Genomic DNA, 21,983 nt, shown 5'->3' on the forward strand with positions numbered 1-21,983 from the left:
GTGTACCCGGGTGGGTATAGGGGCATACACGGATGCACGTATGGCCAGCCTGCTGTCTATGAATAACCTTGGCAGGCACATCCCCCTCCTAATCCAGCTCTGTTTATTTTGGAACAAGGTCGCCAGCTGCTGCCTGTCACTGAATGAATGGGAGAGGACAGCAGGCCGACTACAGCTGACCCCGGGCAGAGCTGCTGGCACCATGAGGAGCAGGAGTAACTCCGGCGTCAGGCTTGATGGATATGCCAGGCTTGTCCAGCAGACCATCCTGTGCCACCAGGTAGGAGATATTTGTATTTCTTTTATTGAATGTATTCAGTATTTGCTGCGTGCTCTTCACTCGGCCTGTGCAGTGACCACTCTCTGCCATCCTGGGCACAAGCCCTGAGTGCCAAGTTATGCCATCCACATGAAAGGCGCGTTACATAATAAATCCCCTATTATTAACACCGCCAAATCCTTGAAAAATATGAGTTGTCTACGACCTCTGAGATCAGAGACATAGGCTGCTGATTAACCCTATAAATCCTGGAGCAGTTTAATGTTTTCATTCATTGTAGGCTAGAACGGTAGGTGTGATGTACTTGTGATTACATCGGGGGTATCCCTATCTTTGGGCATGCTCACACTGGGGGTCTTGTGGCAATGATCTGTGTAGAAATATAAATACTGTCCATTGATTTAGAAGGGAATCCTCACTGTAAGCAGTCACGACCGCATGTATTTTCTGGTCCGCAAAATAAGAATGGCATGCGTGTTGCATCCGTTTTTTTTTTTTTTTTTACAAACCATTGACTTGAGCAGGTCAGTGAATTGCATTTTGCAGCCACATATAGGACATGCGGTGCAGAAAGCGCCCCGAATGCCTCCATGTGTTTCCGCATCTGTATGTACTATGCGGACCATGGACCTATTGAAAACAACAGGTCCACAAAAAACGGACACAGACATTATTAATATTTAGTGGATCCCTGTTTTGCGGACCACAAAATACATAAGTCATGTAAATGTAGGTCTCTTTCACACTTCAGTGAATCACGGACAGCACATGTACCCATTGACTTTAATGTGTTTATTGTGTGGTTTTCCATGGTGACACCGCAGTACCGTGCAATGTTTTTGTCCGTGATTGTGAATACCTCATGCACATTACAGTCTATGGGTCTGGGAAAACAACGGACACAAGACAGACGCCATCCAGGTTTGGTTTGTGGTTTTCATGGATTGTTGCTAGGAGATGCTCTGGAAACAAATTTTCAGCCTAGCACTGTCCATGGTGTACGGATGACACGCGGAGTGCAAAAAACGGATACGTGGACCAAATACAGATGTTTCACAGACTTCTTGATGAATGAACCACTGACTGTCTTGTTCAGTCTTACTGTCTTTTTGGACTCAGGAGACGTGGTGTTCCAACAATGTATCATAGGCACGGGAATGTTTACCCATCTTCTTCTATATCCCCTCGCCAACCCCTTTTCACGTTCTGCCCCGTGTTTACCGTATTAATTGTTTCTGGTAAATATTAAAGGGGTTGAGTCACATCAGCCTATGGCATTTATCATGTAGACAGTTACTAATGTATTGTGATTGTCCATATTGCTTCCTTTGCTGGCTTCATTCATTTTTCCATTAGATTATACACTGCTTGTTTCCATGGTTACGACCAGCCTGCAATCCGTCAGCGGTGGTCGTGCTTGCACACTACAGGAAAAGCATCGGCGTCTCTGGTGGCCGGGACTGCGGAAGTGCGCGTAGGCTGGTGCTTTTTTCTGCAGTGTGCAAGCACGACCACTACTGCTGGATTGCAGGGTGGTCATAACCATGGTAAAGAAAAAGTGTATAAAGTGATGGAAAAACAAATCCAGCCAGCAAAGGAAGCAATATAGGTAATAACAACACGTTAGTAAGTGGCTTGTATTAACTTTCTCTACATTATAAATGCTATTTGCTGAAGTGAGAAAAGCCCTTTAAAGAAATCTATACCACATCTATAATACACCACCCCCAGCCCCTCATGGTTTATAGTGTACAACACTCCACAGCATGCAGTGTACAGTATAATACCCCGCAGTAGGCAGTATCCCGCAGTATATATGTATTATATCACCCCCATCACCTTTTCTTGATGTAATCTTCACACACAAAAAAACTCCATAAAACTATGGCAAACACTCCTGCCAGAGAAAAATGACCTGTGATGACATCATCATCATGTGACCAGTAACATTGCTGTGTTACTGGTCACATGGTGATGATGTCATCAAAGGGCCTTTCTCCTATGAGAATCACAGCTCTCCTTCCTTGTAATAGGTGTTTTGGGCGGTGATGGGCCCCACAGAAATGTCAGGCCCGGGATCGCTGACCCAAACGCCCCTATTGTAATCTGGCATTGCTGCCCACACACTGGCCGCCCACACAACGAGCTCTTGACGTTATTCTGCAGCTCTCCTGGCCATCCACCAGATCTCTTCCCCCATAGAAAATTTCTGGGACAGGATGGGGCGACTTATCTCCCATACACAACAGCCAACAACCACCTGGACTGAACTACGGGTCCAAGTACAAAGCTTGGAATGACCTAGCACAGGAGGACATCCAGCATCTGTATGACCATCACCATGGCAGAGTGGCAGCAAGGGGAGATGCCACCCAGTATTAATGTGACCCTTCTGCAGACCCCAAAATAAGGGGTGCTTCCATGGGGTTCCGTGGCCCTGTTGCGCACTGCACCTTCCATTCAAGTGAATGAGTCTGCATCCGTGATGTGGTGCAAAACTGGCCGGGGCCCTAAGAACTGTAGCTAGCACAGGCTGTTCCTTTACGCTACTGCACATGTTGGTGCTACATAAGTACAGATGGTTGTTATAGTCTGAATGTAACTGCCTTATTTTAGCCTGAAAAGGGTAGGGACGTTATGAAACAGCGCCCATTATGAGGACATGTTCACACTCATAGCGAGTGTCTGATCATGGCGTCTTGTCTTCTCCACCCCTTCAAACGATGCATCTCCGCGTATTCACAAGGCCTCTCTATGCGGTTGGATTTGTCAGGGTTTGCTGCCAGATCACTTAGTGAAGTTCAGCGCGTGTCCTTTTTATACCTCTCGAGCCAAGAAAATAAGAGGTTATTTGAGGACACGGATGCAGAAAGCGAGGCCCTGCCAGCACCTCCAGGAGTGAGCCCGAACCAGAGACGTGGTATATAAATGTCAGACATGTAATATATGCCGTATATGGGCCCATACAGTGTTCATATTCCACCGCTTACAGATCTAAAAGGCTTTGATCGTAGAAATACCTGAAGAGGGGCTTTGTTGGTGCATTATGGCTCGTTGGGTATTTTCTGTGTATATTTGTCATCAGGAGGGTCCTGGGTATTCACGTGGTGTTAGGATTAGCAATGTCTATATGATATGCGCAGGGTCTTGTGGTAGGACCATAACCTGGGCTGAGGAAAACCAGCACATCGTGGCAACAAAAAGTGACCAGATTAATGATTCCTATTCTCCTTGCTATGGAGGAACCTCTGGAGATTCCCTACTTTAGGCCGCTTTCTCACAGTCAGTGTTCGATCAGTGATTGTGAGCCAAAACCAGGAGTGGAGCCTCCACAGACATAAGGGAGGTCATTTATCAAACTGGTGTAGAATAGAACTGGTTTAGTTGCCCATAGCAACCAATCAGATTCCACCTTTCATCTCCACAGGAGCTGTCCAAAATATAAGGTGGAATCTGATTGGTTGCTATGGGCGACTAAGCCAGTTCTACTTTACACCGGTTTGATAAATGACCCCCCAGGGTATAAGGGAAAGATCTGCACCTGTCCTGTGTTATTGACCTGAGCCTGAAAGCAGTCTTACTCCTGTGCTGGTTGGTCAGGAGGTAAAGCATTGTATAATTCTTGCTCCGTTCTATACCTTGGCTGAGATTTGTTAGAGGACCTGTCGCCTCTCCTGACATGTCTGTTTTAGTAACTACTTGCATTCCTCATGTATGACAATTCTGGAGCATCTGTTCTTTTGACTAGTGTTGTGCCATTCTTTTATTATTCCTGCTAGAAGTTATGAATGAATTAGCAGTTTGCAGTAAAGGTCCAGATGGGTGTTATCAGTTGTTGGTGTTCCTGCTGGGTATTGGCAAACTGATAACTTGTAGAAGGAATAATAGAGAAGTGGCACAATACAGAGTCCTAAAGATAGATGCTCCAGAATTGTTATTACATTGGGATCCTAATAGTTACTAAAACAGACAAGTTACGAGAGGTTAGCGGTCTGCTTTAACAGCTTAGTTCATCCCTATGGTGAGACAGACAGGCGATCCTGCTGTCTTCTGGTTAACACATAGATGCGGGTCCCACCGCTGGGACATCTATAACTATCTGACATTGGTGGACACTAGAATCACAGCAATGAAACGGGCTGCCCTGTGACATGTGCGCAGGTCAGCAGAAGCTAGCAGTCCCATCCCCATGTATGCCTTTGCGCCTCTAGGAGCAATGGGGCGTTGCTGTTACTCCTAGACACCCCACTCTCCCTGCTGCTTTTGCATCCCCTGCACTTTGATTGACAGGGCCAGGCAGTGTAAACATCATCACGACTGGCCCTGACTTCTCCTAAAGTATTGCGCCCCACTGTGCGCTTCAGCACCAGGCGTCGGAACAGTACAGAAGAGAACTGCCGGCGAGCCTCTTCCCTGTACCGCGAGCCTCTTCCCTGTACCGCGAGCCTCTTCCCTGTACCGCGAGCCTCTTCCCTGGCCTGCGATCTCTTGAACGTGCCCCTTAGGGTTCACCACATTTAAAACAACAAGAAATAATCATAACAACTTTATACATTCAAACATCACTAACAAAACACAATTCGCAGAAATCTTGTGTGAATAGGTTTCGGATCCCATCGACTACAGTGTAATATCTGGCCACTCAACACAATGGTACATGTAACCTCGCCCTTATTAATAAGTGCCTGTATTCATACCACTGAGGCATTGGCAGTGCTGGACGGTCTGACAAGCCACGAACAGTGAACATTCTGGGTGTGGATGCCTACATGTAATTGAGTTGTTGAAATGAATTGGCTTGGTTACAGGACACGTGGTTAATGTGAGGTGTGCTGACATAAAATTATTTTTTATTTCTATTTAAGGGGTTGTGCAGCGTTTTTTTTAATTTAGTTTTTTTTTAATTGATTATTGATGCGCTATCCTCATGATAGGTCAGGAATATCTGATCAGCACCCCCCGCCGATTAGCTGTTTGACGAGTAGGGGGCGCTCCATGTGAGTCATTACACTACGTGTCGTCTTCTGCGGAGCGGTGGCATAGGGTAAGTACTCGCTCTGTACACTTGAATGGAGTGAGTACTTGTATTACACTACACTACACTTTCGAGACGACATGCAGTGTAAAGAAGAGGAAACGGGCTCGCATGGGCACCACCTCCTCTTCATACAGCCGATCAGCAGGTGACGATCGCCGGACTGCCGCCAATCAGATATTGATGACCTATCCTGAGGATAGATCATCAATATAAATAACTGCGCAACCCCTTTAAGGCAAAATGAGGTTTCAAGGGGTTTTCCAGTACTGATGGCTTGTCCCCATCACCATGGAGTTCCATTGTAAAAAAAAAAATAAGTTTTTTTTTTGCAGAACCACGTTTTTCCATCTCGCAAAGTCCAGCAAAAAAACATGAAGGCTAACTGTGGTCATGCAGGTGGAATACTGGTGGAAGGAAGGTATATTTCACCCAGATTTCTCACCTGGCTGAAGTGTAATCCAGGGAGTGCTGTGGTCTAAACAAACTTAGTTGTTTACGCAGGATTTTTTCTGGAAATATGTGGGGCCTGGATTATGCGGAACGGTTGTTAAGGTTGGCAGAGGGCGCAACCGTTCCCTTCCTTCCAGTTTGTTGGTATGCTCTGAAACACCTTAATGCAGTTAACCTTGTTAGGTTACTATATACACAGTGCTGTGGCTCACTTAGGTAGAGGCCTGCAAGGACAGCTCACGGTGCTGTGAATACTGAGGACCAGGGAGCAAACTACCTGCTGTGTGAACGTCAGCCTAACAACTGTAGCCTAGGTGAGACAAACGCTTTGTGTTATTAGTTAGTCCCGGACGGGAAGGCTTTTGTTTTCTGATTTGTTACTGCAATACTGGAAATCCTGGGTTTCACTAAAAAGCATGTGTTGATGTAACCCTCCTGAAATCGGAATAAAAGTGACGTGAACTTTATATCATCTGTGACTCCGTGAATGTCCAGAACCGTACGCCACCCCCCCCCCCCCCCCCCCTCTCTTGCAGGTTTACATAACATAAACTTTTTTTTTTTTTACAGTGGAACTCTGGTGACGGATGCAACAGTATGGCGTCTGATAACATATATACGTTTTTTTGTGTACATTGACTATATGACAAAAATGTGATGTGAGCCCAACTAGACTGTCAGGGAAGAAGCTGTTCCATTCACAAGCTTGTCTTTTTACCAGACAAAAAAATGCTGCATACAAGGCTTTTTTGTCAGGTCTTTTTGACAGAATCTGAAACAGAGGCTAGAAATGCAGCCTGCAACTCAGATCTGAACAAACGCAGGCCGTCGTATCATGTACAGTGCCTTGCAAAAGTATTCACCCCCTTGACTTTTGGATTTTGATACAGTACAGCCCTAAGTTCAATGTTTTGTTAATCAGAATTTTATGTGATGAATCAGAACACAATAGTCTAACTTGGTTAACTTAAATTAGAAAAATATATAAATAAAACTATTGTTTAGAAATAGAAAACAGAAAATTGGCATGTGCGTATATATTCACCCCCTTTTGTTAGGAAGCCCATAAAAAGCTGGTGCAACCATTTACCTTCAGAAGTCACATAATTAGTAAAATGATGTCCACCTGTGTGCAATCTAAGTGTCACATGATCTGTCATTACGTATACACACCTTTTTTGAAAGGCCCCAGAGGCTGCAACACCTAAGCAAGAGGCATCACTAACCAAACACTGCCATGAAGACCAAGGAACTCTCCAAACAAGTAAGGGACAACTTGTTGAGAAGTACAAGTCAGGGTTAGGTTATAAAAAACTAATCTTTGATGATCCTGAAGAGCAACATCAAATCTATCCTAACCAAATGGAAAGAACATGGCACAACAGCAAACATGCCAAGAGACGGTCGCCCACCAAAACTCACGGAGCGGGCAAGGAGGGTAGCACAGAGACCTAAGGTAACCCTGGAGGAGCTGCAGAGTTCCACAGCAGAGACTGGAGTCTCTGTACATAGGACAACAATAAGCCGTACGCTCCATAGAGTTGGACTTTATGACAGAGTGGCCAGAAGAATGTAATTACTTTCACAAAAAGGCATGTTGCGAGTTTGTGAAAAGGCATATGGGAGACTCCCAAAATGTATGGAGGAAGGTGCTCTGGTCTGATGAGACTAAAATTGGACTTTTCGCCCATCAAAGAAAACGCTATAGGCTGGCGCAAACCCAACACATCACATCACCAAAGAACACCATCCCCACAGTGATACATGGTGGTGACAGCATCATGCTGTGGGGATGTCTTTCAGCAGCTGGGACTGGGAAACTGGTCAGTGTTGAGGAAAAAATGGATGGTGCTAAATACAGGGATATTCTTGAGCAAAACCTGTACCACTCTGTGCGTGATTTGAGGCTAGGAAGGAGGTTCACCTTCCAGCAGGACAATGACCCCAAACACTCTGCAAAAGAAACACTTGAGTGGTTTAAGGGGAAACATGTAAATGTGTTGGAATGGCCTAGTCAAAGCCCAGATATCAATCCAATAGAAAATCTGTGGTCAGACTTAAAGATTGATGTTCACAGGCGCAAACCATCTAACTTGAAGGAGCTGGAGCAGTTTTGCAAGAAGGAATGGGTGAAAATCCCAGTGGCAAGCTCATAGAGACATATCCAAAGCGACTTGGAGCTGTGATTGCCGCAAAAGGTGGCTCTACAAAGTATTGACTTTAGGGGGGTGAATAGTTATTTTTGTCCTATTTGTTGTTTGCTTCACAATAAAAAAACAAACAAACAAACCTCTTCAAAGTTGTGGGCATGTTCTGTAAATTAAATGATGCAAATCCTCAAACAGTCCATGTTAATTCCAGGTTGTGAGGCACCAAAACATGAAAAAAGTCAAGCGGGTAAATACATTTGCATGGCACTGTATTTGTATTACTGCAGCTTTCGTACTCCTCCTCGGGTAAAAATACTGCTCAAAAATGTTCAGAGGAGTATTTTTACTCTTCTGAAAAAAACGTAGTGTGTCCTCTGGACCAGGTGACCGATGAACATAACGTCACTGACCTAGGAAGAGGCCGCTGCGTTCATCAGAATGCTGCGGCCTCCTCAAACAGCTGGTGGAGGTGGGGTGCTTGTAGTTGGGACCCCACTGATCAGGTATTGATGACCTATCCTGAGGATAGGAACCAATATACTCCTGGAAAACCCCATGAGGTACCTGAACGTCACACAGGTCCAGAACCAAAGAAAGTACTGTTAGGATTGCATTGTTTATTGTGAGAAGATCATTGCTAGACATGGAAGGTCATCTAGATGTGTCCACCTACAGTATATTCCCCTTAGTGCTTTCATGGGTGTATACTAGATGGCCACTTAACTTTTTGGTGCTATTCTGGTAATTCATGTACTTTTGTACCATTGAGTAGTGATCTGTAATTGTACGTAGTGGGAAGAGTATTTTCTTTCTGTAATCGCCTATATAGAGGAAAGGAAGGAAACGCTACACAAAATACCAGAAATGTGTTAATTCTTCTCCTGTATGTACTTTTTTTAAACTATTTTGTCTTGTATTTATATAAAAATTGAAATGATACAAATCCAGCCAAGGACGGCATCTGCACGGTGATCGTATATCATGGGGGATAAAATTATTTACAGACATGACGGGAGAGATGACCGGTCCTCTATTACATTTTATTCATACTTAGATTGTAAGCTCCTGTGGGCAAGGACCTCTTTCGTCCTACCTTAGGGTCTGGCTGTTCAGGTTTCTCCATGCAGTTTTAGAAGCCAAAACCAGGAGTGAATAAAAAAAAAAAAAAAAAAAAGAAGTGGTGTCTATCCTATACTTATGATCCACTCCTGATTTTGTAATGCCCTTATTGTTTGTTAATTTGATTACTTGACTGCTTACTTGCATCTTCTTTCTCCAGTAGGGTCACAGGTCATTCATGTGGTAAGGACACACAAGCTGTGACTCTTTAGATGTTAGCCCTCAGAACCTTTGCTTTGTCTTGAGACTCAACCAACCCCCCCCCCCTTTGCTTTGTCTTGAGACTCAACCAACCCCCCCCCCCCCTTTTCTCCTTGAACTCCCAGGTAAACTGAGCAATAAACCTTCTCAGAAACCTCTCTGGCTTAGTGACTGGACTGAGAAAAACACTAAATAGGTTGCATAAGGTTAAATGGGAGCTGTCACCTCTCCAGACATGTCTGATTTAGTAACTGCAATTCTGGGGCATATTGTTATATCACTTTATGTTGTGCCATTCCTCTGTTATTCCTTCTAGATGTTTATGTATAAATTACCAGCAGGATCAACTGGGTGTTACCAGCACAGTCCGACACTATCTAATCAGTGCTGCCAGTGTCGCATTGTGCAGGGTCACACCCAAAACTGGTAACAGCCAGTGGGATCTGCTGGCAATTTATTCACAGACCTCCAGAAGGAATAACAGAGGAACTGCACAACATAGATTTAGGCCACATTAAAAACAGACAGTTTTTCATGGCCATTCCGCATGCATGTGACGCCTGGCCTCTCTGTTTACCCGGGGAGGAAGACCAGTGTCTGTTACACCCTCTTCATTCCTCCCCTCTCCACCCCTCCATTCCCCAGCCAAGTGCTGTTTTCCTACTGCATTCCCTCCCGTCTCGAGTTCTCTCCTTGTGCCCCCCTCTCTCCACCCCCTTCCTCCGGGGTGAACCGGTACCATTTCCCAGTGGTCACATACCCTCCTGGTGCGGCCACTGCATCCAGCTACCGGGCGTCGAGTACGCCCGTCCCAGGTCTCCTCGGTCTAAAGGTTTGGAATCCCGCGGCCATTCTTCCGGGCCTTCAATTCCATCTGGAAGTCCTTCCAGTTGGCCTGCGGCTACACGAGTCCCTGGCTTTGTGTTACCCCCTCCTCGGGGGGAGTAATTACCACTGGTTGCCATACACTCTGTAGCATTATCCCCTCTCTTGGGTGGCGTAATTGCACTACCTCTGCATACTGTACAGCTGTCGCATTACCCCCCTCTATAGGTGGTGTAAATGCACTACCACTGCATGTTGCATTACCCCCATAGGCGGCGTAATTGCACGGCTACTGGATACTGTACAGCCTGTTGCATTACCCCCATTCATAGGCGGTGTAATTGCACTACCACTGGATACTATACAGCCTGTCGCATTATCCCCCTCCATAGGCGGCGTGTTTGCACGTCCACTGGATACTGTACAACCTGTCGCATTACCCACCTCCATAGGCGGAATAATTGCTCTATCACTGGATAGTATATCCCGCGTTGCCTACTCCCACAAGTACAATAATCACACAAACAGGTGAAGTAATTGTGCCACCATTGGATGCTATGCGCCAGATTTATCATGACTCTATGACTCTGACAGCTCACTCCACTTTAACATATAGATAAAGTCAGTTTTAGCCAAGTCAGATTTATGATCGGCCCTTTAAGACTGTAATAAATGTGGTTTGATGGTAGCAGTTTATCCGTCAGTAAGCAGCTTTACAAAAGTCGCACATCTTTACAAAAAAGTTGCACGTTTTTATGAAAAAGTTGCATGTTCTATTAAAAAGTTTTATAAGATAAGCATGGTCCTCACTGGAGTGAAATTGCGACTTTTTTTTGTGACTTTTTAATTAGTCCCGATAGTAAATCTGTCTAGATTCATTTACATAAGAAAACAGGCCTACTTTCAGAAAACTGGACTTGGGACTTTTTCACTCCATTATTCTGACCTGAGCTAATGATAAATCTGGCCCTATGTCTACTACGCCACAGCACCAGATACTATATTTCCTATCATATTCCTCCTCTTCCATGGGTGGAGAATGCCAAGAGAAGGTACCTACTATTACCCGGTCCTCCTCCACAAGCAGAATATGGGCACTACCACTGGATACTGCAGCTACTACCGCATTATCCCCTTAATTTTTGTTTGTTGGTTTTGAGCGCTAACATGGCAGTCTCTGTCCTCCCAGGGTTTATCCCCCACAACACAGCTTTAAGTCCTGGTGGGACTCCACACTACATGGTTGGTCATGATACTCAACACCTTCAATAGGTGGTGTATCTGCCCTAGGAGGGAATTCTGTGGAATTCTGAATACTTTATCCACTTCTAGCTCTCCTCCTTTTCAGGTGGCGTATTTAGGCTAGCACTCCATACCATTGCTACTACTGTATGTCCTCCTCTGCAGGTGGAGTATTTACACTAGCACTAGAGATCGTAGCTACTACTGTTGGGCCTCTTTCCCAGGTGGCGTATCTACCCTGGCTTTGGCTTTTGTCGCTACTACAGTATAGCCCTCTTCTCAGGTGGAGTATGCTAGCGCTACATATCATGGCTACTACTGTATGGCCTTCTCAGGTATTGCGCTAGCCCTAGTTTTGGTGGTTACTATCCTTATGGTCTTCTCAGGTGGAGGGATATGTGTTAGCCCTCCATACCATGGCTCCTACTGAACAGCCTCCCCCTCGGGTGGAGTATTTGCGTTGGTACTACATACCATGGCTCCTACTGTATGGTCTCCTCATCAGGTGGAGTATTGCACTAGTTCCTGTGGCTACTCCTGTCTGGCCCCTTTCTTAGGTGGAGAATTTGCCTTTACCCTGTATGCCTTGTCTACCACTGAGTGGTTCCCTTCTCAAGCTCAGGGTTTACGTTCAACCTGCAAGCCATGGTGGCACCCACTTTGCTTTCTTCCTCACTCCTTACATTTGCACTGGATATGGTTTTTGTGGTTTCTACCACATTGCCTTCTGTTCCATTCCATGTTTCGGCACTGGCTCTATATACTGTAGAATCTACCGCTCCTCTCCTTCAATAGGTGGAACCCTCACACTGGTACTAGGTGTGGTGATTGTATCTACATTCCCTCTCAGGTGGATCTCTGGCTCATTTTACACTAACAATGGATGCTGTTGCACCAATAGGTGGGGTCTTTACGCTGGCGGTTGCAGTTTTAGCTAATACATCCATTCATCCCTGATGACATGGTCATCTGCAGTACGTCCATTTTAAGACCAGGTATTTGCATTGGCGTGCATGCTATAGGCGATGAGCCATTTACTTCTGGTCCGCATTATTCCGGGGTTCTCCCTGGTTGTCATAAACTCCTCGTTTCTATGGCACTGGTCTACCACATGATTCCTATTACAAGTGGGACATTGACGCTAACTGACACTGACACCATCAACACTGCCTCTTTTAAGAGATGAGTAATAGCATGTCTTTATGTAGTGGACACACCGATTCAGGGCACATACTGTGCATGAACTACTTCCCCCCCCCCCCCCTCACCGGACGGAGCTGTGGTGCTGTCACATGTTGTCACTACTAATAGATTTTTTGTTTCTGTCTACCTGGCCACTATCCATACTCCTGAGGTTGAATTCTTACTGCTCTGGAATGCCTGCACTATTATTTTCTATATGTCCAGATTTTCTCTGGTATTTTTGTGATGTCAGAAATAGTCATCACATCCTTTCCTGGAGGAGTATTTCTCCCATCTTGGACCAATCTGTGCATTCCTCTGATGACCGTATTGTCCCCTTCAGGCATAGTCGCTAGACGGTGACAGTAGATGGTCTCTGACGAATCTACACACCTCCGATATTTTTGGTGTCAGCTTTGCATCTACCTATCATTACGGTATTTTTATTCTTCAGCCTACAGTTGGGTCTGCCTGATCCAGGCAGTTTTTGGAGTATTAAGCTGCTTCTTTTGCTGGAAGTCTCATGACAAGCCTCTACGGCTCTGGGGGCATCTGTCTACCACAGTACCTTCTCCTTAGGGAGAGTTTCTTTTTTAAGCAGATGTGTATGCTGCGATCCTTACCTTTTTGGCTTCCGTGAGTGTATTCCTGGCGAGTGTATGTGCTCTCTCATGTGTTGTAGCCTGCTCTCTTTTCACAGTACAGTTGCTCAGTTTCCTCAGGCTGTCTAATGCCAGTCATGATATGGTCCTGGATCCAGCATCACTCACAGTCTGCCTTTTGTCCAGTGGTGGAGGTTGCTTTGGCTACACTCCTCTGCCACATTCCTCTCTGCTGCACGGCTGGGATGCTATGGATTCCCGAGGACACCGTCTTTTCCTCTCGGAGTACTCCCCATTTGCCTATGGTTTTTCGTTTAATACCTCTGATGGGTTCTCATTGTGCCTTTTCGTCCCCCTAGGCCATCCTTTATCTCTGGCTTGATGAGTGATCATATTCCATACTTTTTTTTTGTCTCTTCTCGTGCTGGATTTCTTTTACAAGAGAGTGGCTACTCACTATTTTCTCTTGAAAAATTGGCTACTCCCTAACGTACCTGGGAGATCCCTACAGGACTAGTCCTCTGCCAGTTGCCCAGTAATTCCTTCCAGTTTTCGTGTTTTTTCCTCTGTTGAAATATCCAATCGCAATACTTACGCATTTGGTAAGGTCTTAGGCTACTTTCACACTAGCGTTCGGGCGGATCCGTTCTGAACGGATCCGCTCATAATAATGCAGACGGAGGCTCCGTTCAGAACGGATCCGTCTGCATTAAAATAGCAAAAAAAAAGCTAAGTGTGAAAATAGCCTCGGACGGATCCGTCCAGACTTTCAATGTAAAGTCAATGGGGGACGGATCCGCTTGAAGATTGAGCCACATTGCGGCATCTTCAAACGGATCCGTCCCCATTGACTTACATTGTAAGTCTGGACGGATCCGCACGGCCAGGCGGACACCCGAACTCTGCAAGCAGCGTTCAGCTGTCCGCCTGTCCGTGCGGAGGCGAGCGGAGCGGAGGCTGAACGCCGCCAGACTGATGCAGTCTGAGCGGATCCGCTCCATTCAGACTGCATCAGGGCTGGACGGCTGCGTTCGGGTCCGCTCGTGAGCTCCTTCAAACGGAGCTCACGAGCGGACCAGCGAATGCTAGTGTGAAAGGAGCCTTATCTAGGTCTGTATACCCAGATTCTGCAGACCCATTTCTGTTGAGCAAATTTCCTCGGTTTTCCATGGGGCCTATTGTCATGCAACACATCCTGTTTATCCTGTCCGGGCCCCCGCAGCAATTCTGTGGTCCTTGATATCCAGAAGTACCTTCTGCACATCATCTTGTCAGACTTGCTTATCCTTCTTGTGGATATTATGTGCTCCTATCCACATCTTCTGAAGTCTCTTGAGCCCTGGGGCTTTGTTTAACTGGGTTTTCCTCTTTTTGCCCAGTCTAAGACGCCGTGCATTCTACGCTGTCTGGCTGGCCTTCCTGGTTAATGCTATTCCTGTCCTATTCAGAGTTCCTGTGTATCCTTTCCCCACATTTCTGTGCGGGATACCATGGCCAGCCTTAGATTTGTTCTAGTGTTTTGATCCCTCCCCATGGTACTGCTTTGGAACGTCCCATGGTATCCTGTGTCCCCCAATGATACGAGTGAGAAGGATTTTTATTTTTTTTGTGCTTGCCTATAAAATTATTTTCTTGCTGAGTTCATTGGGGGACACAGCACCTACCCAGTAAGTACATTGCTGGTTCTTTCTGATGGGTCCCAGCTGTTCTTGGTTCTGACCCATCTCCAGCTCTTTCTTACAATTGGTTTCTGTTCGCTTCTCCTTGCTGCTCCTACTGCTTTTGTACAAACTGATTAGCTCAGTGTGGGCAGGAGGGGTATAGCTGAGAGGAGGAGCTAACGCTTTTTACTTAGTGTCACCTCCTAGTGGCAGCAGCTATACCCCTGGTAACCTGTGTCCCCCAATGAACTCCGCAAGAAAAGGGATTTTACAAGTAATCACAAAAATCTAATTTTTTTTGTTTTAAAAAATGTATAATAAACGTTTATATATTTTTTTTAATTATTTAATAAAATTATTTTTTAAAACAAAAAACTTCCTTGTGTTTTGCCAGATTATTTTAGGTGGGGGTGTGCCTACACACGCTGCATATACATTTTATATGATTAGATGCTCCAGAATTGTTACTACAACCATGTCAGGAGAGGAGACAGCTCCTGTTATAACTGACCATCTACTGTGTCGTCCTGAAAGAACTTTGACTGGAAGGTTGGAAGATGTCTTTTGCAGAGCGCATGTATAAACTGGTGCGGCAGAGGCCTTTGGCAGTTGTTAGATTGTGTGTGTATATAGCGTTACATAGTTAATACGGTTGAAAAAAGACATAAGTCAATCAAGTTCAACCAGGGGATAGGTGGGGATGCGAATCCCAGAAGGAATTGAGTCTATTCCACAGCTTCACCATTCGTACAGTAAAGAAGCATTGACGCTTCCGGAGACTGAACTTTTTCCTCTCCAGTCGGAGGCAGTGCCTGCTCATCTTTTGAGCGTGTTTTACATGGAACAGTTTCTCACCGTATTTTTTTGTATGGCCCATTTATAGATTTGTATAGGTTAATCATGTCCCCCCTTAGACATTTCTTCTCAAGACTAAATAAATTAAATTATTTTAATCTTTCTTCATAACTGAGACCCTCCATGCCCCTAATCAGTTTAGTCCCTCTCCTCTGTACTTTTTCCAGCTGCAGAGCATCCTTTCTATGGACTGGTGCCCAGAACTGAACTGCATATTCCAGGTGAGGCTGCACCAACGCTTTGTAAAGTGGTAATATTACATCTCTGCCCCGCGAGTCCATGCCTCGTTTAATGCATGACAATATCCTGGTGGCCTTAGAAGCAGCTGATTGACATTGTATGCTGTAACTTAATCTACCATCTACAAGGACACCCAAATCCTTCTCTATAAAATACTCTCCCAGTGCTACATCACATAGGACATATGAAGCACAGAGATTATTACTACCAATATGCATAACTTTACATTTGTCCACATTGAACCTCATTTGCCAAGTTGATGCCCAATCACTCAGTATTCAAGTCAGTTTGTAGTATATGGACATCTTCCATACACTGCACCGTACTACATAGCTTAGTGTCATCTGCAAAAATAGATATCGTGCTATTAATCCCGTCCTCAAAGTCATTATTAAATAAATTTAAATAATAAAGGGCCCAGCACTGAACCTTGGGGTACACCACTTATAACCCGGGACCATTCTGAATAGCAATCATTGACCACAACTCTCTGGGCACGGTCCTTCAGCCAGTTTTCAATCCAATTACAAACTATACTTTTCAAGCCTAAAGGTCTATAATTACCCGTGAAGGACTTAGGATCTTTTTTGAATATGGGCACCACTTGTGCCTTGCGCCAATTACTTTCTTTAAAAATTATAAACAGGGGCGCAGCAATGACAACTGAGCTCTTTAAGCACTCTTGGGTGTAATCCATCTGGACCCGGAGCCTTGTTCACATTTACTTTATTTAACTTGGCTTGGACCATATCTACAGTTAGCCAATTGAGTATATTACTGGATGTACCAACAGCCCCAGCACCACAGATATCAGCTCTTTTCTCTTCTTTTGTATATACAGAGCTAAAAAAAATTTAGTACGGTAACTCTGCCTTTTCCTTATCTTCAGTGACTACCCGCCCTTACCATTATTTAGGAGACCTACCTGCTCAGAATTTTTTTTTTTTTTTTTTTAGCATTTATATAATGAAAGTATTTTTGGGGATTTGTTTTTCTCTTTTGTTACCTGCTGTTCGTTTTGTATTTTTGCTAATTTTTATCTTTTTACACATTTTATTAAGCCCTTTGTAATCTTCAAACGCTCAAGCTGACCCTTTTGGATTTTTTTTTTTTTTTTTTTTTAATGCCCTTTTTTGTCTTTTTATTGCCCTTTTTACAGTAGCTGTAAGCCATGGGGGGGGTTTAATTTTAGCCGTTTATACTTTGTTGCCTAAAGGAATAAATTTTTAAGTGCAATTACTCAATGTGGATTTGAAGCTCTCCCATTTATCCTCTGTATTATTATGTGACAGTAGCTGCTCCCAGTCTATGCCCTGAAATGCTGCCCTCAACCTAGGGAAATTTAGCCTTTTTAAAATTCAGTGTCTTTGCTCTGCCTGACAGTTTGTTTCTTAGGCCTCTTTCACACAGGTGTTCCGGATTTGCTCTGGATGCGTCGCTTGTGCTTTGCGGGAAAACCGCGTGAGTAGGCACGCAATTGCAGTAAGTTTTGACTGCGATTGCGTTCAAACGTTCATTTTTTTAAAAAAATTTTTATCTTGTGCGAGTGCAATGCGTTTTGTGTGGTACCCGAACCCGGACTTCTTCACTGAAGTTTGGGTTTTTTGTTAGGTGTTCTATTCATTTTATTGTCCCTTAACATGGTTATAAAGAATGCTTACTAAAATGTGATTTTTATGGGTAAAAAAAAATATTAACTCGCCTCATCCAATTGATTGCGCAGCTAGCATCGTTTTCTTCTTTTAGGTCCTGCAAAAGGACCTTTGATGACGTAATCTGAGCACGGTGATGTCGGCGCAGGTCCTGCAGAATGAAGATAGAAATCGCGGTTTTAAAAAGCACAGCACAATTTTAAAGGGGTTGTCCTACTGAAAATTCCAGTTTTCCCCATCAATCTGCACTCACTACCCTATAAAGTGAAAAAATAATTTTAAAAATGATTCAATAAAAAGGAAAATTTTGCTTGGTTATAAGTATTTTTGATGACATTTGAAATGTAACTCTGGGAGCCTCCTATTTCTCTTGATCATCTTTGAGATATTTCTACACCATGACTGGAGTCCACCTATTGTAAATTCATATGATCGGACATGATTCTATAACGTCTCACAGCTGGCAATGCATATCAGAGGAAGAAACTAAGTCATGTGGAGGAAAGAACTGACTGTAGAGCTCAGCGAAAGGATTGTGTGGAGGCACAGTTCTCTAGAAGGGTAGAAAAAATTTGGCCCTGACAATTCCCAAGAGCGCAGTTGTCACCATAATTCTTAAATGGAAGAAGTTTCCATCCCTACAGTGAGGCATGGTGGTGGCAGTATCGGGCTACGTTCACACAACCGTATGTGTTTTGCGGTCCGCAAATTGCGGATCCGCAAAACGCGGATACCGGCCGTGTGAATGTAGCCGGCCCTATGATAGAAATGCCTATTGTCCGCAATTGCGGGCAAGAATAGGACATGCACTATCTTTTTGCGGGGCCACCGATCGGCTCTACAGATGCGGACAGCACATTGTGTGCTGTTCACATCTTTTGCGGCCCCGTTGAAATGAATGGGTCCACAACCGTTCAGAAAAATTGCGGAACGGATGCAGAGCTAAGTATACGGTCATGGAATGCACCCTCATGCTGTGGGGGTGTTTTTCAGCAGTTGGGACATGGAGAGTTCAGGGAAAGCTGAATGAAGCAAAGTGCAGAGATACTTTTTATGAAAACCTGATCTAGAGTACTCTGGACCTCAGATTGGGCCGAAAGTTCACATTCTAACAAGACCCGAAGCACACAGCCAAGACAACACATGAACGGCTTAGGGATAACTATGTGATTGTCCTTGAGTGGTCCAGCCAGAGCCCTCAAACAACTGAACACAATCAAACATCTTTGGAGAGACCTTAAAATGGCTGTCCACCTATGATCTCCAGCCAACCTGACCAGAGCCTGAGAGGAAATACAGAAAATGCCCAAAGGTGTGTAAACCGTATGGCATCATACCCTAGAAGACTGGAGGCTGTAATTGCTGCCAAAGGGGCTTCAACTAAGTCACAAGTAAAGGGGCTGAAATACTTACTGCATGTCAATGCAAGATTTTAGTTTTTCCTTTTCAATAAATTAGCAAAGTGTTCACTTTCTCATTAGGGGAGTGCAGAATGATGAGGGAAAACTTGATTTTAGCACAAGACCACAACATAACAAAATGTGCATAAAGTAAAAGGGTCTGAAGACTTTGAGTGCATTGTATGTTCAGACCTGCCACTACAAGGCAACAGAGCTAACCACTAGGCCCCAATGGTACAAAGAAGACAGAATTTAGGTATTTGCAGATTCGCAAATAAAAGTGATCTAATTTGTTGATGGTTGGCAGATCTAGCCACCTCAATAGTCCACGTGTCCTAGATATGCCATGATGCCAGTGACCACATACCTTAGGCCTGACTGAATTACAGAGCAAATGATAGCTCTGAAGCAGCACATACCATCCAGACATATATAAATAGACCCTACACTGCTGATGATGGCTGCTAAGGATCAGAGTGGCTCCATAAAGAGCAGCTGAAAATAGCTTGATCCCATGCTAGTGAAAGTACAGCAGAGAATAACCAGTACATATCACTTGTCAGGAGAGGTGGGCCCAGTGCAGGGACTGGAAGGAGCCTCTTCCAGATAATATTGTGGGTTGTATGGGCTAAATCTCTTGGTAACAGAATAATTTTTTGCCAGTTATCAGTTTTTTAAGAGGATATCCATTGATTAATTTAAAAAATTAAAATTAGACCTCATATTGTACATGTCAATCTCATTCTAACAAAGTTAGAACCAATCCTGTACCTCACATGGATCTAGAGATCTCCCCATTTAATGCTCCAATCGCTGTGCTTTTTTAGAGCTGGCGCCTTAGGAGCATACGCTTTCTCATTGGGCATGTTCTTTCTGCAACAGCGGTCTACCTTTCACGGCACATGGGCAGATCCTTTCTCAGCGAGTATGTCCTTTCTGCTGCAGCTCTCTGCCTGTAACTGTCACAGTTTCTAACAGAAGATAGGGCTGGAACTAATATTGTGCGTCCATCTCAACAAGGTAGACAGAGAATTAGGGAAAAGACCAAACTGCAAGAGGCCATATACAGATACACTTTATTGTATAACTAAATGGCTGTACTAAATTTTTATATTTATTCGGATCCAGGTGCTGGTTTGAAAAATGTAGAACCTTTTTTGTAAGACAACCCTTTTTAAAGGAAACCTGTCATCAACTTTATGCTGACCTCACTGAGGGCAGCATAAAATAGTGGCAGAAATGCCGATCTCAGTGGTGTCACTCATGAGCTAAAAGTGGTTGCTGAGAATCCAGCATCATAATCATTTTAGCACAGGCCTTGAAAGAGTCAAATCTACCTGAGCAGAGTCATGGTTAACGTATTTTTCGCCCTATAAGACGCACTGGTCTATAAGACACACCTAGGTTTTTGAGGAGGAAAATTAAAATAAAATAAATATTTTGAACCAAAAGGTGTGCTTTTGGTGGGCTTTGAACTAATGATAGCCTGTGGATGACGCACTGTTATGGGGGTCTGTCGCTGACACCGTTATGAGCATCTGTGGATGGCACTGCTATGGGGGGGCGTCTGTGGATGGCACTGCTATGGGGGGGCATCTGTGGATGACAGATAAATAGCATAAGATGCTATGTGTCATCCCCCCCAATAACAGTGTCCTGTGTATTGTGAATGACCCCAGCCAGATACAGAGGGTGGGGGCTGGCATCTACAGTAGTTTTGTAATGGCAGCAGGACCCAGTGCAGTCATTGTATTCTATTGCACCAGGCCCCGCTCACTGTACTAATTGTATCTAACTGCAGGCAATGTTTAACTATAGAATATCTTCAATCCCGCAGCCTGTACTTGCGTCCATAGCAGGCAGGAGGCTGGGCAGGTGGGCACTGGCAGCGTAAATCACTACATCCCGCGCCGCCTATTTCATTCATAAAGTGTGACGTAGTGAGTTAAGCTGCCAGTGCCCGCCCAGCCTCCTGCCTGTAGGTACAGGCTGCTGGATTGAAGATATTCTATAGTTAAACATTGCCTGCAGTTAGATACAATTAGTACAGTGAGCGGCGCCTGGTGCAATAGAATACAGTGACTGCACAGGGACCCGCTGCCATTACAAAACTAGACGCCGGCCCCCAGCCCCTCCTCGCTGATACACCGCCAACCACATGCTTCACAGCGCGGTCGGAGGTGTATCAGTGTAAATGGCAGCATTCGCCCCATAAAACGTACTGCCATTTTCCTCCCACTTTTGGGGGGGGGGGGGGAGTGCATCTTATAGGGCGAAAAATACGGTATATATAATCTCCTGCTCTCCTGCCCATCTGCTGAGGATTGGCAGTTCTCTCCTAGAGAGAGAGGGGGAAAAAAATAGGTAGAAGACTGTCAATAGTCAGCAAGGAGAGCAGGAATTTATGAATAACCATGACTCTTTTCCAGGCCCAGTCTGCAATGATTGTGATATTGGTTCTCTGTAACTACTTACTTTTAAATGACAGACCGCTGAAATCAACTCGCTTGTCTATATTCTGTCGTTAGTATGGGAAACATAAAGTTGATGACAGGTTCCCTTTAAAGGGAAAAAAAAATCTGCCACTCCTGTTTTTTTTTTTTTTTTGTCCTGACTGAGTTTTCTAAAGATAAATGGGCTTTAAGCCTTGGTGGTACTAGTAACCACTATTTCTTAACCACTTCCTTTGCTGGTAGTTATGTGGATCTTTTTTGCGACAGATTTGCCAGATATTTCCCAGGATACGATTGACTTGGACAACAGTTGCTTCATGTCTGGCTGCTAAGGTTGGGCGTATCTATGAGATTTTGATCAAATTGGCCAAACTCACCTGTCTAGAGACAGTCCAGTAGTCCCACAGTGTCCTATAATCAGCAGAAACAAGATTTAGACATGTAGGACTTTTACCAATTTGATCCTTGAGATAAGCAGTTCTAGAGGTGTCTGGCCACCTCTTATTTCCATCGCTATATAGCACATGTTCATTTGGGGTCTATAAAGGTAGCTGGTATCTGTGACCAGCCCTAGTCTGCTTGCAGAACGTACATTTTCTAGAATCGCACTATATAAGATTGTCTTCCTGTTCT

The 21,983-nt window shown here is 44.5% G+C and overlaps 1 protein-coding gene across 1 annotated transcript in view; it reads left to right on the forward strand.

Annotated features, from left to right (window-relative positions):
• The first annotated feature begins 91 nt into the window (after positions 1-91).
• PHKA2 (phosphorylase kinase regulatory subunit alpha 2) overlaps positions 92-21,983 on the forward strand; it is a 101,610-nt gene continuing 79,718 nt past the window's right edge. Inside the window, 1 exon segment of the mRNA XM_044283995.1 lies at positions 92-280. Within this exon segment, the coding sequence (XP_044139930.1) occupies positions 203-280 (78 nt within the window). The 5' untranslated portion in view covers positions 92-202.

The sequence above is a fragment of the Bufo gargarizans genome, chromosome 3 (assembly GCF_014858855.1).
Source record: "Bufo gargarizans isolate SCDJY-AF-19 chromosome 3, ASM1485885v1, whole genome shotgun sequence".
Taxonomy (NCBI): Eukaryota; Metazoa; Chordata; class Amphibia; order Anura; family Bufonidae; genus Bufo; species Bufo gargarizans.